The sequence below is a fragment of the Polyodon spathula genome, chromosome 33 (assembly GCF_017654505.1).
Source record: "Polyodon spathula isolate WHYD16114869_AA chromosome 33, ASM1765450v1, whole genome shotgun sequence".
In the NCBI taxonomy this organism is placed as follows: Eukaryota; Metazoa; Chordata; class Actinopteri; order Acipenseriformes; family Polyodontidae; genus Polyodon; species Polyodon spathula.
The window spans coordinates 2,236,884-2,258,099 of record NC_054566.1 but is presented as its reverse complement, the minus strand read 5'-3'; the positions used below and the strand labels follow the sequence as shown (position 1 = coordinate 2,258,099).

The 21,216-nt window shown below is 36.9% G+C and overlaps 1 protein-coding gene across 1 annotated transcript in view; it reads right to left on the bottom strand.

Annotated features, from left to right (window-relative positions):
• LOC121303575 (proteasome subunit beta type-7-like) overlaps positions 1 to 20,998 on the bottom strand; it is a 35,022-nt gene extending 14,024 nt beyond the window's left edge. The window contains exons 1-5 of the mRNA XM_041234366.1: positions 20,893 to 20,998; positions 18,715 to 18,808; positions 17,414 to 17,511; positions 16,298 to 16,438; positions 15,634 to 15,749 (exon numbers count right to left, since the gene is read on the bottom strand). Coding sequence (XP_041090300.1) covers positions 15,634 to 15,749; positions 16,298 to 16,438; positions 17,414 to 17,511; positions 18,715 to 18,808; positions 20,893 to 20,954 — 511 coding nt within the window. The 5' untranslated portion in view covers positions 20,955 to 20,998. The remainder of the gene's footprint in view (positions 1 to 15,633; positions 15,750 to 16,297; positions 16,439 to 17,413; positions 17,512 to 18,714; positions 18,809 to 20,892) is intronic.
• Between the last annotated feature and the right edge of the window lie 218 nt (positions 20,999 to 21,216).

Genomic DNA, 21,216 nt, shown 5'->3' with positions numbered 1-21,216 from the left:
GATTCAAATGACTTTTTCATCTTTACCTTTTTGATATTGTCTGTGTTAGTGATTTTTACCCATAGCTGCAGAATAGTTACGCACACAGACACAATGTGTGCCAGAGGATTTGGAGAGGACCTACACATTTCCTTCTAGCTACAATCTTCTGGGAGTCGACAGGCACAGTCAAGTCAGCATCAACTGCCACCCACCACATCCCCCTCCCGCTGCTGTCTTTAAAACTTACCATGCAGCGCTATGCTGAAATACACAGCTTTCGTTAACTAAGCAGTTGCCCGCAATTCACTGCTTGCCTTGTCTTTGGATTTAACCCACACTTTGTATTTTGTAAAAACAAAACACTGTTCTTGTACATTGTGGCTGTATAAAAAACAACAATAAACTGTTTCCTTAGCTTTACCTTGCTCCATTCTACCATGCAGATATAAGACAGCCACAAGAAACAATTTAAAATGAATTTATGGGTGTATTTAAAGAAATAAGATAAAGCACAGGGACTTTAGCTTGTTAATTTAACTAGAGCATGGTTTATCTCCAGAGATTAGTTTTTCTTTCTTTTTTTTTTTTTTTTTTTTTTTTTTTTTTTTTTTTTTTTTTTTTTTTTTTTTTTTTTTTTTTTAATGCTTGCTATGTATGCAGTGTGAACGTAATTGCAGAATACAGTACAGTAGTCTGGCTAAGAGGAAACCCCTCGAGAATCCAGCGAAGTGTTCTCCAAGACAGAGTTGACCACTGGACACAATATGCCAAGGCCAATCATGATATGAATCAATAAATACAATGTATTGCTTATGTCATGACACACATGCATCATATGAAATTAACTGAATAAGGAAGTAAAAAGCAGTAGGCAAGCATGTGTTAATAAACTATAATGACAAACTAAATTAACAAAACAACCTTACATACAGTAAAAATGCAGCAGCAGCGGCTCTAACAGCAATTATGGCTAGTTAGATCCCCTACTGCCCCCAATTCACACTTATAATGTTACTTGCATTTTGGTTGAAACAAAGCATACTGCAGTAAAACAGTATGACAAGTCTTAACAGGGCAGTCAGTCATGCTTTGTGTACAATAGTAACATTTCAAACATAAAAATTAAACTATTGTTTTTCAGTTCACTATTTTTATTAAAAAAATAATAGTAGCCTAACCTATAACTTGTTAATCAAATGTATAATTGGATTGAGATAAATACACCCCACCAGTCAGGTCACACTCATTGCATTGTCATACAGTTATATTGCAGAGCAGTTAGGATTAGAAAAGCAATTGACCATATTTGAAACCAATAGTTTGAAGCACAGACTAAAAAAAAAAAAAAAAAAAAAAAAAAAAAAAAAAATTCCATAAAACATCATCTTTCCACCCTCTTTTTTTTTTTTTTTTTAAAGACTATTAAAGTGTTTCATAATGTTGTGCTGCTGAATAATATACATCAACTCACATTTTTCAATCCAATTAAAATAAAGTTTTTGGCATTTATTACATTTTATCTCATTGTGCGTACTGCAAACCGTTTAACTAGGTTACACAGAGGGCTAGAGCGCCATTTCCCATGATTTGTGTATATCACTTGACCACCTCAATGGCTTTATTGTGGTTAGCAGGCAGTGATTAAAGAGCTTCAAAAGGGATGTCCTGCTGTTTTTATCAAGTCTACTGAATCTATAATGAAACGAGAGAAGCGGACAGTGATGGCGCTTGAGAAAATAGACTACCTTCTCTACCATTTAAACAGGCCCAATTATACCCGATCTAATAGGTGGAAGCAGCACATGTTCATTGATTTGTGTCTTTAACATGGCAATAGTAATCCGTTTGATAGATACTCCTGTTAGGGAATATTGCTGTGGTTGTGGATCATTACACAACCCATCTGAAATATATTAGTAGAAAGAAAGCAGTGGGAAGCGCCATGTGTTTACTGTATTACAGACACTGACTGCACATTTAGGAGCCGGACTGGCAACAAAGTGACCCCTAATTCTAAGAAAATATTCTGTTTAAAATTCTGCGTTTTGTGACTCGCCTTTTCCTTCAAAACATAAATTCCAAATGAGCAGCAGTTTGGTTAAATAAACATATACCCACTGTAAGTGAATAGGAAAAACTGAATGGTAGAAAAACAACTGTACTAGAAAAACACAGCAGTATGCACTACTTTATACACAGTTAAGTATTTACAATCAGTTACAAATGGGTATTGTAATGTATAGCCTTCAGTATAAAATGTATAATTTTCAGTTTTTCTTTGTTGATTCTCTGGCACCAACTAGATGGATAGTTCCCAGAATTCTGTGCATGCGGCTGCCCTAGGTGTAAGGGAAGCCAAATCTGTTGCGGCACACTGGGGAACCAATGGGCAGCAAAGCAGGTTTGTCTGTAAGGCTCCGCAAAAACACACTGCCATCTCATACAATCCCCAGGTTTTCAATACAGATTCACATCTCCCAACCTGCACTCGAGGTCTGTGTAGACAACCTCCAAATGCCATCTCTTCCACGGATAGAATACCGGTCGCACCATTCTATTGCTCTGTCCCCAAGTTCCTCCCACTCCTTCCGCCAGAGGCTCTCTCTAGCAGATTTCTCTGAGGTTATCAGTAGTTCTGTTGTGGCGAGAAAGCTCTTCTTTGAGGACAGGCGTCGGTGGACATGTTTGTGGACCGGGTGGCGGTTGTCAATTTCTTGTTTTAGACTGTCATTGTCTCCTGCTATCTTTCTTCTTATGCTTGGTGGTGCAATTCCAGCCAACGCATGCAGGCTGTGTACCGGGGTAGCCTTAAGGACCCAGTGACGTTCAGCGCAATGTCAACATGCTTAACATGGCTTGATCCCCCCCAGGTAGAAAAGGCATATTCTGCTGTTGTGGAAGAGTAATAGGGCAGTGTTGCATAGGGTGGTTGGTTGTGCTCTCCACTTGGAATTGACCAATTTTCGCAGGTTGCTTTTCCGTCTACCCACTTTAGCCCCGATGTTCATACAGTGCTGTTTATATGTCAGTGCTCAGTCTAGGGTCACTCCCAGGTACACAGGGTGGCTGTGACGAGTCAGTTTTGCACCCTCCCAGCTGACATGCAGTGTTCGTTTGCTTCGCGGTTCCTCAGGTGGCAGGTGCATATCTGTGTTTTGCTTGGGTTTGGCTTAAGGTGGTTTTCCGGGTAGTAACTTGACACTTCTGTGAGGCCTCCTTCCAGTAGCCTCTCTATGTGATCAAACTTCTTTTGCTGTGTGGTAATGCAAAGATGGTCTGCATAGATGAAACAGTTGCAGTTGGGTGGTAAAAGTTGGTCATTTTTATATATAAATTCAAGAGCATCAGTGAAAGTACACTGCCTTGAGGTAGACCATTCTTCTGTGACCTCCACCTGCTTTGACGCACCTATTCTCCAGCATGCTTCTGACGACTTCACAGAGGTCCAGGTCGTCTGTCATCTTGTATATGTTAAGTATCATTGTACGGTGTTGGACAGCTGACAGGTCGATGATGGCTGCTCCTGTGATGAAGCTCATTCATACCCATCCTCAACGTGTTGTATGAGGTTCAGTAGTTGTCCTGTGCAGGAACGTCCTGGTCTGAATCCAGCCTGATCAGATATAATTTTGCAGTCAATTGTGGGTGATATTCTTTGCAGAATAAAGCGCTCATACAGCTTGTAGGTAATGCGGAGGAGTGAAATGGGCCAGTAGCTCTTCGGTGGTGTTAAATCTTTGCCTGGTTTTGGCAGGGCTATCACCCTGGCTCTCCTCCATACCTTCAGTAATTTTCAGTTTAAAATTATTAAATAATCTACATTACAAGGCAGAATAAGCAAGACAGGTTGGAATGTGTTCCTTTATTTTGACTATGTATGAACACATAAAATAACCATCTGCAGAACCTCAACAACAATGACTATGGAGGCCTAATCCAAATGATAACCCATGGGACCATGGCCTCCAGCATTGCCTGGAAGTCCACAAAGAAAAAAGGGGTTGTTACTTTGCATCAATATTCTCTCAAAAGCCAATGCTTACCATCTGGCTTGGCAAGTTTGTCTGCTCAAAAAACAAACAGTTTCAGTAGAGGAGTTGGGAGTTTTATAAATGAAGTATTTCTTCAATTGTTTTTTTTTTTTTTTTTTAAAAGCCACACACAACACAACTCACAAGGTGGTACAGATAGGTTGTTTTGAGTTTGTTTATTTTTAATTAGAGCAACTCAAGATAAGATTCCCATATAACCTCTTATTTTCTAAGTGAATCTGGTCAGGAATATACAGGTTGGAAGTTATGGTTTTGCACTCCTAGTGAAAAGTGCCTGCCAATGTCCACTGCCATTTGGCAACCTGTTGTAGGGTTAATGGTGAATGACTTGGGATTGCTTTCCACTTCAAACACTTAGAAGAGAACAGCACACTAAATGATAGAAAAGGAATGATACTTGGAGTTGGAAATATTTTTTTTTATTATTATTTAGTAGTTGCTAATTAGTTTTAATGTTTTCTCCACGATTTAGAAATGTCCAATTATTTTTAGGCTCAGCTACTTTGAGTCAAAAAATTAGATTAAATTTTGTTAAAACGATTCCATGATTTCTTTTTTAACTCCAGTTGTTTATTTGTTCTATGCTTTAACTTCAGAGTACATTGAGACATTAAACTGCGTACATTTCAATAAAAACTGGAAAAATTGAGGTGTTCTAAAACTTTTGACCGGTAGTGTATATTTGTGTGTATTTTATTATTCCACATCAGCATTCCGTTCCGTTTGCTCCAATTCTGCATTAGAATTAAAATCTTGAAAAACCACAGTAAAAAGTTTCAAGGGCACCAATGAAGCTCTTATGTAACCCCAACTTAAATTCCTGGGTCTTTCTGATAAACAGCAATCAATAAAATGTCTATACAAGGAACAAAACACACACCACAAGGCTTGACAGGTTTGTCCAAGTTATATATTTAAATCATTACTACTATTATTATTTTAATTATTATTTGCTATTGCTGCATCAGCTGGGGCCTAAGGAACACATTTGCGTGATTTAGCCCACAGGTACCAGCAGTCTTCCTTATCTACAGTTCAGTAACATAAATAGCACGTGGAACCAGATGAAACATCTTGGTCATTAAAATGCTTCACAGTTGCAACTTGCAAGCTAGTAAAATCCATTAGCTTGAGCTTCTGACCATAGCTGTGAAAACTTGCTATATAATTTCAAAGCTTCAGTAAGAATTCCAACAATTGTAGCAAAAAAACAATAAAAAAAAAAAAAGGTAAATCTCTTAAACTGTCATCATTACGAATAACGTGTTACCTTTCTAACCAGCTTTATCAAGGGAACTGTCTCATCAGCCAAGAGGAATCCAATTACTATTTTTATAAATGTTTACAAGAACAACAATAATAATAAATATAGCTGTAAGCAGTAATGACTGGGGGCAAAGTGCAAGACCATGTGATCTATGACTATTTCCCCTGTGGCACACCACCCCATTGGCCAATACTTTCGTTAAACTTTGAAGACTGCTATATTCTAAAATAAATTAATAGTACAATATATGCTGAAATTTGATTTGCTCGTTGCCTCCATGTTTTGAAGCAGTAGCTTTACTTTTAACAAACTTAATAGGTCTAAAGTTAATGTTAACCCTTTGCAGTCCACTTATTCAGCGCTTGTCAGGCCCAACTTATTTTCACACGCGCGGTTTAAAATATTTTTTTTCCCCCCCAAGAGTAAAGCAGGTTTAAAAAGCATTGATTTGCAAAAGGACACTCAGTACTGTATCTCCAGCCAAGCCCCACCCCACGTTTGCTGTATTTTTCACATACCTCTTTATAGACATGCATACTGATAAATCCTCTCATGATCACTCGTTTTATCACCAAACTCCTCAATAATTCGATCCAAGTCATTATTTTATTACTATAACATCTCAAAAAGCTCTGCAAAGGTCTGTGATATTCTTTGAGCGCTGGATGCAGAAGCAGCTGCCTCCTTTGTGTATGTCCGTTTTACCTACGGGATGCATGGGGCTATGAGATACGCCCTTTTTTTTTTTTCGGCTTCATTCAGCTCCTAATAGGTCTCACTCGGCCATTGAAAGGTTTTCTCTGCTTTTTCCGGAGAAAAAAAACGACTATAGACTTGTGTTTACGTCTTTTTGATGATGTCAGACAGGGTCCAACATCGGACTGGAAAGGGAAAATTGTAATGCTGGACCTGGTCCGACACAGGACCGCAAAGGGTTAAAGTAGCTTTTGGAGCCCATATGGTTTCCTATATGTGTTTCATAGTCACCATGCCCTTATCTGCACTCTAAGCAGTTATAGGCTGGTTTTGCATTTGAACTTAAGAAGCCAAAAGGTCACAGGCAAGTCATTTTTGGATAGAGCATAGATGGGGTCCTATTTGTTCCACAGTAACCATGACCCTATCTACACTTTAAGGACAAGTTAGTTTTACATGTGACCTTAGAGAGGTCAAAAGGTCAAAATCAAGGTAATTTTTAATACCACGTACATTTATTCCCATAGGCTTCCACTACTCTGTGAAGATTCATGAGTCTACAACATTCTACCTTAGATAACTACTGCACTATGTGGAAATTCACCATAGCTTAAATTTGATTGGCTTGCAGCGGCCATGTTTTTTTTTGTATCGACTTGCCTTGAACAAATTTGACAGACAACCTTGCCAAGGCTAAGTATGCAAAGTTTTGCTTCAATCAGCATAATGGTTTCAATATAGAGTATTGACAAACCCAATATTGCCACTGAATGATGTGACCAATCGACTTATCTTGAACAAATCTAAATCTAGGGCATAAGGGTAGTCTGCGCCCCAATTTAACATTCATGCGAATTTGTGCAGTAATAAAAGTATTTATTTAATCTTATTATATTTTTATAGAGGACATGGGCTGCATTTACTATAAACAGGCAGCTAATTAAATAATGGGGGACGTTACATACATTACTGTCACAAATGAGAAATTATGGTAACTAAACTATTTTCTGTGCTAGGTCTGTTTGTCAAAATCAAATAAATAAAAAACTGGATAATGTTTAATACCTATATAGTTAAAACATGTATACTTTTTTATTTACAAACATTTGAGTTATTTCATTAATGTGTATCTGTAATAAAACAAAAAACAATTTTTAGTGGATAAAACAAAATTTGTGAAAAATAAAACAAAAAAAATAAATTTCACAGGGCTTTATTCATTCCTAATTTCGACGAAGTGCCCCCCCCCCCCCCCCCCCCCCAAAAAAAGCTTGAGAAGCTTCGTACAGCATTCGTGGGTCTATGCAAGGCTTCATTTTGCACGAAGACACACACACATTCCCGTGTGTGTAACGTTAAGCATGTACGGTGTCGCCACACAGCGGAATGTTTTATTTATTTAATTAACGTACGAAGATATTTATATCAACATGTAAAAAAATCTTTTTCCTCGAGAGTAATACCAAAGAGAATTATTATGGTTTCTTTATATAATTTGATTGAACTACTTTAAATTTTACCTCACATATCTAAACAATCAAAACAGTGTTTTAAAATTAGACATTGGAGCTCTCAATATGTTTTATTTTGAAAATGTTGTCATCATCTCAAATAAAAACCTTTAAGCAGGGTTTCTTCTGTCAAAAAGCAGTCTCCGTCATTAAGTGGCAAGGTCTGCTGCCGATCGAGGGTCTGCAAAACCTGTTTTCTAAAAAAAGTGCTAGTTCACACCTTCCTATGATTTATGAGTATTAAAATGTTTAAGCAGCAGACCTTTCTTTAACTTAAACAGTGATTAGACAACCGTGAATTGTCATTTGATTTTGCAGTTTAAATACTGTACAAATTAGTCTTAATATGAATAAAACAATTGTATTGTGTTCGTTTTTCCCCTCAAACTATTTTCTAAATTTCTTACCATGGCCCCCTTGCAAATGAGACCACGGTCTTAATTATAACCTGCATAGATAATAAATGCACTGAATCAATGGCATTTACCTTACAGATATAATTTACTGATTTTATGTTCAATCAATACAAAAATATTGTATTTAAAAACTTTGTATTTTACTTGATGCCCATTTTTGACACATCACAATTAATTGCTATTCGCAGATTGAGCAGCATCTTCAAAATCTTTTCAGGAGCTGTGCATTTGCTCAAAGCACATTTTGCAATTTGATGATATCGTTTTACTCAAAGACCAAAGCAGCTTGTTTTCTTTGCTTGTTTGATATTTTCCATTTCACAATTTGAAGCAACATAATTTGCTAAAAGACCGAAATAACCTTTTCCTTTCTGTTCGCTCTTTGCTTTGTTATTTTCCACATTGCAATTTGAGCAAAATTAATTTTTTGCTCTAAGACCAAAATAACCTTTCATTTTGTTCTTTGGTAAAGTGTAAATGCTCAAATCACAATTTAAAAAAAATAAATAGGTGACTGACCGAAAGCTGACCATGAGTGTAACATATAATGTTTACAATAATTATAAAGTGTTTGGATCTAGTTTCATTCTGTCTTGCTACCAATAGACTTCTGGGCACTAGATGTTGCTGGAGTTTACCAACATAAAAGAGATTTGATCTAGAAAGTCCCATTTTAAAACTACTCACTGCAAGGTAAATCAGTATTGGTTCTGGTCATTGCAGAATCACTGTTTTAAAAATGGTCACAAACCTGACCCTATAAAATGTGTTTAATGTAGATGTATACAAGATGTAAGCCTTCTCTTGACTTTGCACCACTATGTTACAAAGCAAGTAATCATCATGATCCTATGAATTTAGTCGGGCAAATGATTTCAAACAGGTAGTTTAAAATAGTTCTTAAATGTGTCATCCAGTTTAGCAGTCAGGAGTTATTACAAAAAAAGACAAAAAAACAACACATTTGTGTAATTGCAACATAATGCATTTGAATTGCTATTACTAAAATATAAACCTGCCTCCAATTAAACAGAACAGTCACATTACAGTTATTTTAAAAAGTAATATAACTGAAACATGCTTCTGGATGAAAAAAAAAGTAATTCTTTGAAATGTAAATTATGAATCAAGTGAGGATTCTTTAGAGTAATAATAAATCAACACAGGACTTCATTTAGCTTTTATGCATTAGCTAGGAAATATTGAACCAACACTGCAGTACTAAAATCCAGGCCACCTTTTAATTGCCAGGTTGAAGTTACCCAATTTATCAATTATACACTCTGGTAACAAAACTAGTGAAATTAACAGAGCTTACCAAAACAAACTTGGTACAAGTCTCTGTGAGAAGCCATTGCACCTTAAACAGAATGCCACCACTGCTCAATTTTAATGAGAGCCTCTAAAACAAGTTTATTTTCCAAACTGATGACCTCGCACTGCTAAGCAGTGGTCCGATTCAGTCACCCAGATGCCCTGCGTGCCACCATAGGCTGCTTCATATTCCAGAGCTTGCCACAGGATCTGTGTAGTGCCGAAAGAGCAACATTTTGGACCTTCTAATCCATCAGTGTCAGACCTGCCTGACAGAGTGCTTATTCACACTTACTCATTGTTATTCAATTTGCCGCTTGTTCTGGGGAGAATGTTGGTGCTCTCCACAGCCCCATCGATTGGGATCATTTTTCACTGCTGTTCCTGGCTGAGAGACCTGGTCTCTTGGTGGTACTGCGTGCACTGCAGGCCGACATTGCCAAAGCATGAAATGCTGATTTATGAATATGAAACAGCTCCGGTGTCAAGGGAGCAAGCTGAGCCACCAGAGAAAGGCAGAACATCTCTTACTGCTTTCCTACAGCTGAACTACAGCTACTTTGTCTGCTTTAATTTTATGCATATATTTCATTAGGAGGTGTTGGCCAGGAGCTTTCCTAGACAATCTTGCATCGTTTGCTGAAAAATCACATTTGTCCTTTGTCAGCACAAACAGTTTAATTTGATATTTTCACTCCCAAGCAAGCGTCAAATTTCTCTTAAAACTCCTCAGAGATGCGTTTTTTTTCCCCCTTATCAGCAACTGTTTTTATACAATCAGTCATAATTTTGTATATTTATTAAAAAATACAAACACTTAAAAAGGTATTTAAACAAACACAAAATCTTGCTTTTTATTCTTACATTATAGTTATTCATGCTCTGCAAGTTTAACTGCCTTTTTTAAAACCAATTTAATATTAACTCTATCTCTCTGCTATATCTCCTTTATGTATAATTTTGATAATACCAGATCTGAAATGACATAACACACGTATTTGTTCTAATGTTCCAAACACCTTTCCTGAAAGTAAGTATGTGGCTGGTTAGTTTTTTTTGTTTTTTTAGCATGTTGGATTTCAATAAATTTTAGAAGAAATACCATATGCTAACAAGAGATGCAAAAATGAACTGATCATCTTGCCTTATTTTGGAAGCCTCAATCATTGGTCCAATAATCAACCTTGTGCTCCATTTGGAGCCTTGCCTCTAGTGTGTGTGTGTGTGTGTGTGTGTGTGTGTGTGTGTTGTGTGTGTGTGTGTGTGTGTGTGTGTGTGTGTGTGTGTGTGTGTGTGTGTGTGTGTGTGTGTGTGTGTGTGTGTGTGTGTGTGTGTGTGTGTGTGTGTGTGTGTGTGTGTGTATGTATGTGTGTGTGTGTGTGTGTGTGTGTGTGTGTGTATATATATATATATATATATATATATATATATATATACACACTAATAGCACATATAGAGGTCTGAGGCCGGCCTTTAAATTATAACCCAGACTTGGACTGGACTCGGGTTCTCTTTGAAATACTTGCATACCCTACAATCTCCTCAAATATACTAAGTATATGTTGGTACTATGAACACATTTATTTTGTTCAAAATCTCTACTAGGATTCTTTTTGAATAAAATCAATAGAAAGATATATACTGGATTACATCACTCCACAATGTTATCTGTAATTCTCATGCGGCTCTGTAAATCTTGTTTCTTGTGCTGCTTCTTTGAACATGTTTACAACTCGCTGCACACACTGAATGCACTGTGAAAGTACAGCAAAGTGACTCAGCAGAAAGCGTTCATTCACCCAAGCATGGTGCTTCTACAGAGTGTAACACACAAAGAATCACCATGTGCTGACCTGATGTGATGAATGACAATGTATCTGGGTCTCTGGGGAGGGCAGCCCATCACACCTCCCCACTTGAAGAAATATTTTGTGGCTGGTTTACAGAGTATATTACATATTGGGTCTGTTCAGTAGATTGCACCAGTGGTTAAAGGTTTGAATGCAGCTATTACCAGCATTTTATGAACTGCGCATTTTCATTGTCTTTTGTTTTAGGTTTACATACCATAATGAAAAAACAATGCTAATGATATCTAATATATAGTAGACCCTGGTATTGATGTAATACATCCATCTAAAATGTCTTTATCAGATGGAAATAGCATCATAATAAAATTAGCGATATTATTTCACTATTCTTATTGAATCATAATTATAAACAATATAGTATGGGGTGCTGTGCAAGTTACAAGCTGCTTGTGACCCATTCAATAACAAGTGGATATCTACTTATATCGTGTAGCACCCTCTAGGATATTTATAATATTGACATGTTATAAAATTACAGAAAGTAGATAAACTGCCCTTAAAACATTCTAACGTGACATAAAATAATACACCCCCCTCCCCACCAATACAATAGGTTAGCTTTTTTAATTGTCAAAATGCTATGCTGAAAACATGTCCTTAGCACTGCAAGTTCAATTTTGTTTGTTGTTCTTGTATCAATACCTCAACAACTAAGGGTTAAATCTAAATTGTTCACTGAAACAACGGCAAAGCTACAAGCCAAGCTGGATATGCTCCTTGAATTCTGACATAACAGCACCACCTCCTGGGCACACGATATATATCAGCACTGCAGTTTAAAAGGAATGGAGCACACTACAACCTCGACAGAGGCTGGTTGAATTGGTATTCAGCAGTGCCAGGGCTCTATTTACAATTCAGAAGAAAGAATGTGTTGTTCCTTTCCAAGAAATACGCACACCTTGTTCTTTTAATTCTGCATGAATGGAAATGTAGAAAATGAACTTTCTGTACAATGCATTCACACATAAGAAATGTGAAGCGCCACACCATTTGGCTAGTTTTTCGAGTTGCAGCAAAAATTTTCTGGCACCCACTTACAACTATAGGATGCAAGTTTCTGCAATCAGTGGTCTATACCCAAACATGTAAACTTAATTATACAAATACTTGACACTGCTCTCCCATTGTTTTCTATTGAAGTCAACCGTTTTGTTACTATTCAATGGAAGAGATGACACCTGTTAAAAAAACACCTCTTACTGAAGAAACACTTTACAGGGACAATCGGACCCTGCTCTCAAAAACACAAACCTTTCACCGATTATTTCAAACAGAGGTAAATAGCAAAGGTTAAAAAGCTGTACTGTAATAGTGATCCTTTACTGACTCAGGAATTCCATTATTACCAAGGAGCACACTGAATGTTGCTTGTCAATGAACATTAAGTCAGCTTCCTCACTGTCCTATACGTTCAATCTGTTTATTTAAATTCTGCACAATTAATTTAAACTTTGAACACAAACTACTATATTTTTAATTAATAAAATGTATTTTGCCAATGCATTTTAATTGGTAGCTTAAACACTGAAACTTACAAATACACAAAGCTGCACTCAAATCCTAATTTAAAAAGTTAGCTGTGCTTGTATTTAAATATTTTGCAAACAGTTCACAACCAGGATCGATTTTGTGTATGAGGTACCTGAACTGAAGAACAGCTCCATGCAAGTAGATTTTGTTGTGGGGTATTTAAGCTATTGGAAATACCCAGGATGTGACAGTCTACCACTGGGATAAATCCTGAACAAACTGCATTACTCATGGCATACTGAGGAAAACGTTTGTATTCAGTAGTAACAAAAACTAGTGCTGCATAAAAATCACAAAAAACAAACAAACACTGTAAATCTTAACGAATCCATTTTCTAACAGCACTAGAACCTTCACAAGACGGCTTTAATGTCTGGCAAGCCTTTCTTGTGATGTTAAATACGCTCGCCGTACCCTCTGGATCTTTAACAGCACGTGATCCTTACCAGATGGTAAAGTCCTCTTCTTCAGGTTCTACTGATTAAACAATCATGTTCATTCATGTTCAGGCTGTCATTTAAGAAGATATGCATCTTAGTGCACCAGCAATGTTTTAGTATATCTCCTCACTCATTAGATTTTTTTTATTTATTTATTTTTTTTTAATTATGAATGAAATGTCATCACATACTAAATGCACTGTTACTGCACTGTAAAAACAAAGAACCCTCTTATGTAAACTTGTATGTACAGTGCACAACTCAAACTTAAAATATATTAAACTGAATACATCTATAAAAGCAGGGATGGAAATAGACGGGATCACATCTCAATTCGCGACAGAACATGTAACTGCGATGCACGTACTTGTGGTCTCGCTAATAATTAGCGATGCAATTACTTCTATTTACATGTACTGCAGAGCAGATATACCGGAGTACTCTAGACACTGCCGGACTTCTGACAGAGGGGTGTGCCAATGATTTTATTCAGTTAAATAATACTACTACTTTGTGACTGGAGCAAACATAGAATTTGTTTGTTTGATACGTGCTGCACCCAATCCCAAGTTTGACAGACTTGCGCTTGGCTGCCAATGAGCTTTGGTACAAGTTCAAATAAAAATGAGAAAACCAAATGGAGAATTCCAAAGGAAACTTTAGTAAGGCCACTTGAAAAATGGCAAGCAGTTGTTACTGTAAAAAACTCTACCAGAAGTCAATGCAGCAAAAATATGGCTAAAGTACAGAAGTGATGACGGGAAATACGTTGACGTTATACACGGCCAACTTTCCTCAAAATATGAAAAACTGTGGGGCATGAGAAATTTTAATGATTCGTTCATTAGAGGAATACAAGCTGCTGCCTTAAAAAAGGACAGAGTTGTAAAGCACTCTAAATCTAGAATGTCATATTTGGGCACAGGAGTTAGAAAGCAGACCCCTGTTGAAGAGATTTTCAAGACAACACCGTTAGGCCGTGCATGGTGTACCGGGGAGCTACAGCATAGGCAGCGTGTATCTCGTTTGATAGACGTAGCATGCACATTAGCAAAATAAGAACTACCCTTTGTGGATTTGGAGAAGAAACATGGAGTGGACGTGGGTACTGCTTACAACAGACAAGGGTGCAAAGAATTTAAGCAGACAATCAGTGACAATCTTGTAAAAACTAAAAGAAACAGATTTTTTCTCTGCTGCTTGACCTAGCAACAGCAAAGACGGAGAAGGAGCTGTTTTTTGTGAAATATGTAGCATTGGACAGGGCTGTAAAAAACATCTTATTAGGGCAAGTATTTTAATTTTAAATCTACAGTATCAAATGATGCATTAAAATGCAGTTATTATTGAAGACGGATTATGTTATAGTTATTTACAATGATACGCCCTCATAGTTAAGTACTATATATGAAGTCTGGCTGATACTTCTCATACTTTTTTTACAGACAAAAGTATAATCTGCTACCATGGATGAGGTACACACGGCAGTCCTCGAAAATTGTACAGAACTAGGATTAGAAGGGCTGCTGGCGAGCAAGTTAGTGGGCTTGTGTGATGACGGTGCCACATTGAATCTGGGTGTAAAGAAAGGAACGTGTTTTTCATACAAGACAGATAGTAGAGACGGTGGCATTCGGAAACTCTTTCTGACAGCTGTTTTACAGATTAGAGTTTGCCGTTAAAGATGCACTCAAGGGGACATACTTTCTGAACACTGTCACCACACAAATGTGTGTTCATAGGAGCTGGCTGAGCTCAAAAAGTCAAGTTAGGGGGTCTTCAAACACCCCAGTGATACAGCATCAACAGGAGACAATGGGGTGGTCCAGTGGTTAGAGAAAGGGGGCTTGTCACCACAAGGTTCAATCCCAGCTCAGCCACTGACTCACTGTGTATGTCTGTGTGTGTGTGTGTGACCCTGAGCAAGTAACTTAACGTCCTTGTGTTCTGTCCTTCAGATGAGACGTAAAACAACCAAGGTCCTATTGTAAATGACTCAGCAGCAGCAGTTGCTGATGAAGAATAGCTCACACCCTAGTCTCTATAAGTCGCTTTGGATAAAAGCATCTGCTAAATGACTCAGTAATGAAGTGATCAATGTTTTGACAGCCCAGAGGAGCCCCAAAACACTCAGTTGAAAGAATTAGGGAACATTTTAGAAACAGAGGTTGAAAAACCCAGTCGTGTTCATGGTACAAGACAGCTGGAAAATAAATGCAGAGCAGCTGAAGTTCTGTTACAATCTTACAATGTCATAGTGAAGCACTTCGAAAACATCTCAAACCTGTAGCGGAGAGGAAAGGTCCAAATCAAAAGGGTTTTAAAGACACGTACATCTGCAAAGTTTATTTTGCATTTAATGTTCTTTGATGAAATTCTCTCTCCACTAGTCAGATTATATATCTAAATTTACAAAGCAACAGTGCTGATTTTGCATATGCTCTGTCTTGTGTTGAAGCAACGCTTGCAGAACTCAATTGTTGTAAAAGTGATAAACACACACTACTGTATTACATAGAGCAATAATAATAACATTTGCTCTGACACTTACCCATAGTAACATAAGGCAATTTGTCAGTAGATCCATGTGGATAAATGCTGTAAAGGTGAGGCCCAGCAGAGTCTACTCCACCAAGCACAAGAGCAGCACCAATGTAACCTTGATACCTGGACAGGGGCAAGACAACAGCATTCAGTCACAAACCACATTCCAGATACACACTACTGGCCACAGTTCATGCATGGGAAAGGACACACATTACAGTCAAATAATGACTTCTGACTGTAGAGGTATTTGAAACTGAAGGTCTATACTTTAGAAGATGCAAATGAAGGTTATTCACAATGGGATATTGCATGACATGCTGAGATATTACTTTTTATTTTAAGTTTTCTTCTTTTTTTGTGTTTATTTTGTATTTCATAGTGATATCCATATATAGGCTTTAAATGCTCTCCAAAGGGTTTTATTAAAAATCAGTATGTTTGCTGTAAGCCACAGCATGGGTGGATATACCCAAAGTGAATTTATGGCAGCTCGGTATACTAGGTTTTTGTTTTACTGCTGCCTGTTGGATTAGGAACACATTATTTTAATATGGCTGAATAGATTTTCCTGCTTTGAGGTTCTATAGCAAAAAAAATAGCGTATGTACCGGTACACAGGAAATCTGAAATGCTCTTTGCACCAGTAGAAATTAATGTCAGTGGATCACCTGAACAGCATTTGCTTGAGCATGCGATTGGCTGTCGCGACCCGGGAAGGCCGTCCAGTAGACAAGGCATGAAGCTCCAGGTTAGAGGAGATTATCTGGGTGGTCATCTCAGTATCTGCAGCAGTGCCGGCACCACAGCAACTAGAGAAAAAAAAAAAAAAACATTAATAAGCACGAAAGAAATTAATGGACCCTTAGTAACTTTCTATAAAGAGAACCCTGCTATAATTAAATAGTTTCAGGGTCTAACACAGATAAGTCAGAATGATATAAGGGCATACCAAAGACTAGGCCTGGTTAATTGGTGTGTTGATTGGAGTTTTTGGATGGCATATAATAGTTTAACTACTCAGTGCTATGGAAAAAAAGGGTAAGTTTCTTCCCATTGGTAAATACAACTAAAGTGAAACCTTTTAGTATCCATGCACATGGATTTAACGAAAATTGGGAAAACAGTGAAGTTGACCAATAACCTAGCAAATCAAGCGAACACCACAGAAGTGTTCCAACAACAAGTATGCCTGATTTTCTGAGGAAATCTAAATATATCTAGCTATTGCTTTGATAGTCAGTACTGTACTGCAACTTACATGTACCTTACATGTATCTTATGCTTCTATTTCCCAAAATTATATTAAGGGAAGGAAATCAGTTGTATGCTTCAAAAGCAAGCAATATTATCAGGAGCCTGTCCCCACTGGACCAGTCACATTCTGTCAGTGACATTTTAATGTGGCAATAAGCAGCGGGTGACATTAATAAGGGGTTGACTGTACCTGACAATAGGAAACACAGCACGAACATGCATCAGGGAAAGACAGCTGGGCTGGTTTTTGCTTTGACACTATATTAATATTTCCATACCACGGTTATTTATTTAGTATTACACAGTTGTGCGCAAATGATCCTATCTTCTATTTCTACAAATATTCTATTGGCTGCTTTTAACAATTAACAAAACAGCTACTCAGGTTAAACAAGAGATTATGTTCAGTCACACTACGCACAGCTGTGTTTTAACAGTACTGATATCAGCAGTCCTTGTATGTTGCCATACATGAAGTGAGTTTACAATAACGGAGGTGTATTATACATATATAGAGTACAACTACTTACTAGATATTGGGAGAAATGTAGTGAATTTTGGAGCAATTTTTGTCAGCCACTATCATTCCTTCAGTAGCCCGTGTATCAGCACCAAGGACAACGCCATCCTAAAAAAATAAAATAATGCATTAGCTTTTAATTAAAAAATAAAACGCGCACAACTGACATGAATCTGTTACACATCAAACATAATTGTCTGCATTTAAAGATCACAGGTGATTAATATGTGCCATGCTAATAAATGTCACTCTTAATTTGTCAAACAGAATTGACTGTTAGGAATAAGGACATCATATGAACAGCAGCAGTCCAATGTCCATATTGATAGTATGCAAATCAGTCCAATTACAAACAGTAATGATTAGCAATGTCTGTTTTCCATCATCGTCTGTTTTTGCCTTGTAATGATCCACAAGTCAGTCTCTGAATGATCAGCCTTTTAGGAAAATGACCAGTAATCACTCAGTACTTTTACATGCAGCCTAAATTATGTCTGTATTCAGAATATGGAGTGCAAGTACTTGAGGTCAGATTTTTTATATTCAATAGAAGATCTTGCTCTGACTAGATACCATAATACTGTCTGGAAGGTGTTGACACCCAACACAAGGAACCTCTCTGCTTTCAGCTTTGCTACAATTCCTCAATTCTGAATACGAATGCAGTATTCCAAATAATGAACTGAACTTGTGTGTACTGTCACACTGCCCGGAGAGTTTTGATGTGTTAAATAAAATGGTTATATGCAAAAAACAACTGGAAACCAACAGTCTACAATAAGTTAAACCTTTGTGAACAGGCCATTGAGAGATCTCAAACTGCGCCACCTCCATCAAGCACAAATTTACAAAGTCAAATCACTTGGCAATATGGCAGGCACCCTGGGTAAGAGATCTACTTCAAGGTCTCTGACTTTTGACTGATAAAACCGTGAAAATGTTTTTTTGTTTAAGATTGCATTGCTGATGCTGCAAGTAAATAGACACTTACACATGTACTGTAAACAAACTGAGTCCAATATTCAGAATAGTGTGTTCATATGATGCCATTAGGAACTGATCGTAAAGGACTGATCTGAATAACGACAGTATTGCCTGCACTATGTGCAACTGTACTAAATACTGAAAGAATAGTTTGAACAGGTTTTGTTGTCTGGCTTTTAATGCTACAGCTGCTAAACTGATGGAAACACGATCCTTTAAACTCACCCTACCATACATTTTACTCAATTTGCAATAAATAAAGGGTGTCATATTTTGAAACACTGAACACCATGCCAAGATAAATAGTTTAAATACTCTTTCCATTACCTTGAATACAACTCCACAAATAGTTGTGCCGGTTTTCCTTGCAGCAGGAAGAGCGTGTCCTAGTTTTGTAAACTCTGCTTCTAGAAGAGCATTTCTGTAAAACAAACAAAACTATTGTAATATACAGGGCGTGAAATAACCAACACACCAGCGGCAATTGCTGCTGTGCCCAAGCTGCTTGCCGCAATGCCTCTCAAATTAAAAAATAGGTTACGGCAAAAGTTATTAGCATAATGTATTATTGTTGCCATTCTTTTTACTGTGCACCTCCCACCACTTAGCCACGAGAAAGACTTATTGTATCATCGGTTAATGAAGGGCAAACAGAGGGAGGGACGCTGTTAGACTGAGCTCAATATGACTGCTTCCAGGAATTCTCAATCATACGCGTTCACTGGCAGTGTCACTGTGTGATTATTCCGTCTGCGAGCAACATGGCAACTCAAAAACATTTAAAAAGAATGAAGAGCTGTCTAAAGCAGCAGCAGATCACTCTCCATTGCCTGACGAAATTTATATTTCAAGCCACGTTGTTTGTACAGGTTTTATAACAGCGGTTAACAAATTACAATCGCTCTGACACTGCAGACCAAACAACTAATTTGACAACTATTGTTATTAAACTCCAGTCATGGGTAAATCTTCAACCAGTCAGCCTGAAAATAAATCCTTTTTAACATTCCCTTCGCTAACTTCGCTTATTTGTGCTGTTGTACCATAAGGCTTTTAGTCAGTGGTGTGTGACCGAGTTTAATATAAACACCCGTAATATGTTTTGCCAAATTACCCTTTCTGGTTTTTCATTATGAAAGTTTGTTGTTTTTAAATTGGAATTTTTAAAAATGTTATATCATTTTATATGTTTTGCCTTGGTGCCCCTGAATCTTCACGTCCAATGAAGGCTACACTGCCTTGCTCTTCATAACCATAACTTCATGCCCTGAATTAATTTTTTTTTTTTTTATATATATATATATATATATATATATATATATATATATATATATATATATATATATATATATATATATATATATATGCTATATTTGCATCCTGAGCCATTCAAAAAAAAGGCATAATACCACAGTAGTGACGTCAAAAAGTGATTATTCCTCTAGAGGAAAATATACTTGAACTTTGACCTATTCGACTCACACACTGCAGAATAATACTATGAATTATCAAGGCAAAGTTGATCAAGTAACAACTTTAAGAAAAATAAGATTGAAAAACAAGTAATGTGGAAATATAAATGTGCCAGCTCTAACAAGACTATTATATAAATATTCCAGAAACTACCTGGTAATGTATCTTCTTTTAGTGTAAACATGTTTAAAGTAATAGTTCATGTTTTTATACATATTTTGCCAATTATTATTATTATTATTATTATTATTATTATTATTATTAAATCAAACCGATTAAAAGACATTAAGTTTTACCTGTCAATGATTTCACAGATTTATTTGTTTTTTTCTCAGAGTTATTCACAGTGTAGCCTAGATCAAACCAAGCCTTAGTTAACTTTTCATTCTTGAGGCGGGCAAGCACAAACCAAACAGACTTGTCAGACTTCCAGCGAGTCAGGTGCTAACGACTCCGATGGTTGAACTAGTGCTACATATGCATGACTAGGCTACTTATTAAAACTGGTATATCTTTTTTTTAGAGTTTTGCCACTGAATTGGATTTCCACTTTTATTTAACACTGGGGTATAGGAAAAATGTGAAAACACTGACAAGCAGAGGGAAATGTATCTGGTTTAAATAAATAAATAAATAAAATCGCGACAATTATAAATTCTTTTTAGCTTTTATTTTTATGTAACCTACATTTTTCTATTATGTCAATTCGTTGTTGCATTCCAAGATTTTAAATAATAATACAATTAAATTAAAACTAAATAAATCAGAATGTACACGTTCCTTTATATAACTAAGCAACTAATGTAAATCAATCAATTTACCTTATTTAAATGTAATTCGTACAAAACAATACAAATCAAGCAAAAATAAGAATTCACTGAGTCATTCCAAAGACAGGCCGTGATGCTCCGTCTGATCGAGTTAATTAGCACAACAACCCCTTAAATCGTTTAAATGAACGAGTAACATATTTGTGTCACCGCTCTAGTAATACTGTCGGCTTTTTATTCCCGTTTCTCTTGAGAAGCTTACCTCTTACTATTTTCGAAACTGAAACCTCCGCACTGAGGCTGGCACACTGACAGAGACGCCATCTTTCTACACTGAACCGCGAAATCTCGTTTGAACACAGGCCGTTCACGGCGTTTCACTTCCGGTCGCTTTCACACCGTGATCCTCCAAGGTGTAGTTTATGTTGGAGATAAGTTGTGTATTTGTAACGCGACAAAATTTTTATGGAAATTTTGATGCAAGTCAATTCTTATTGTGCATCAGTTGAATCCATATTTTACAGAAATGAATGAAATCTAGAATGTATTGGACCAAGAACCGCAATGAATTATCTTATACTACAAA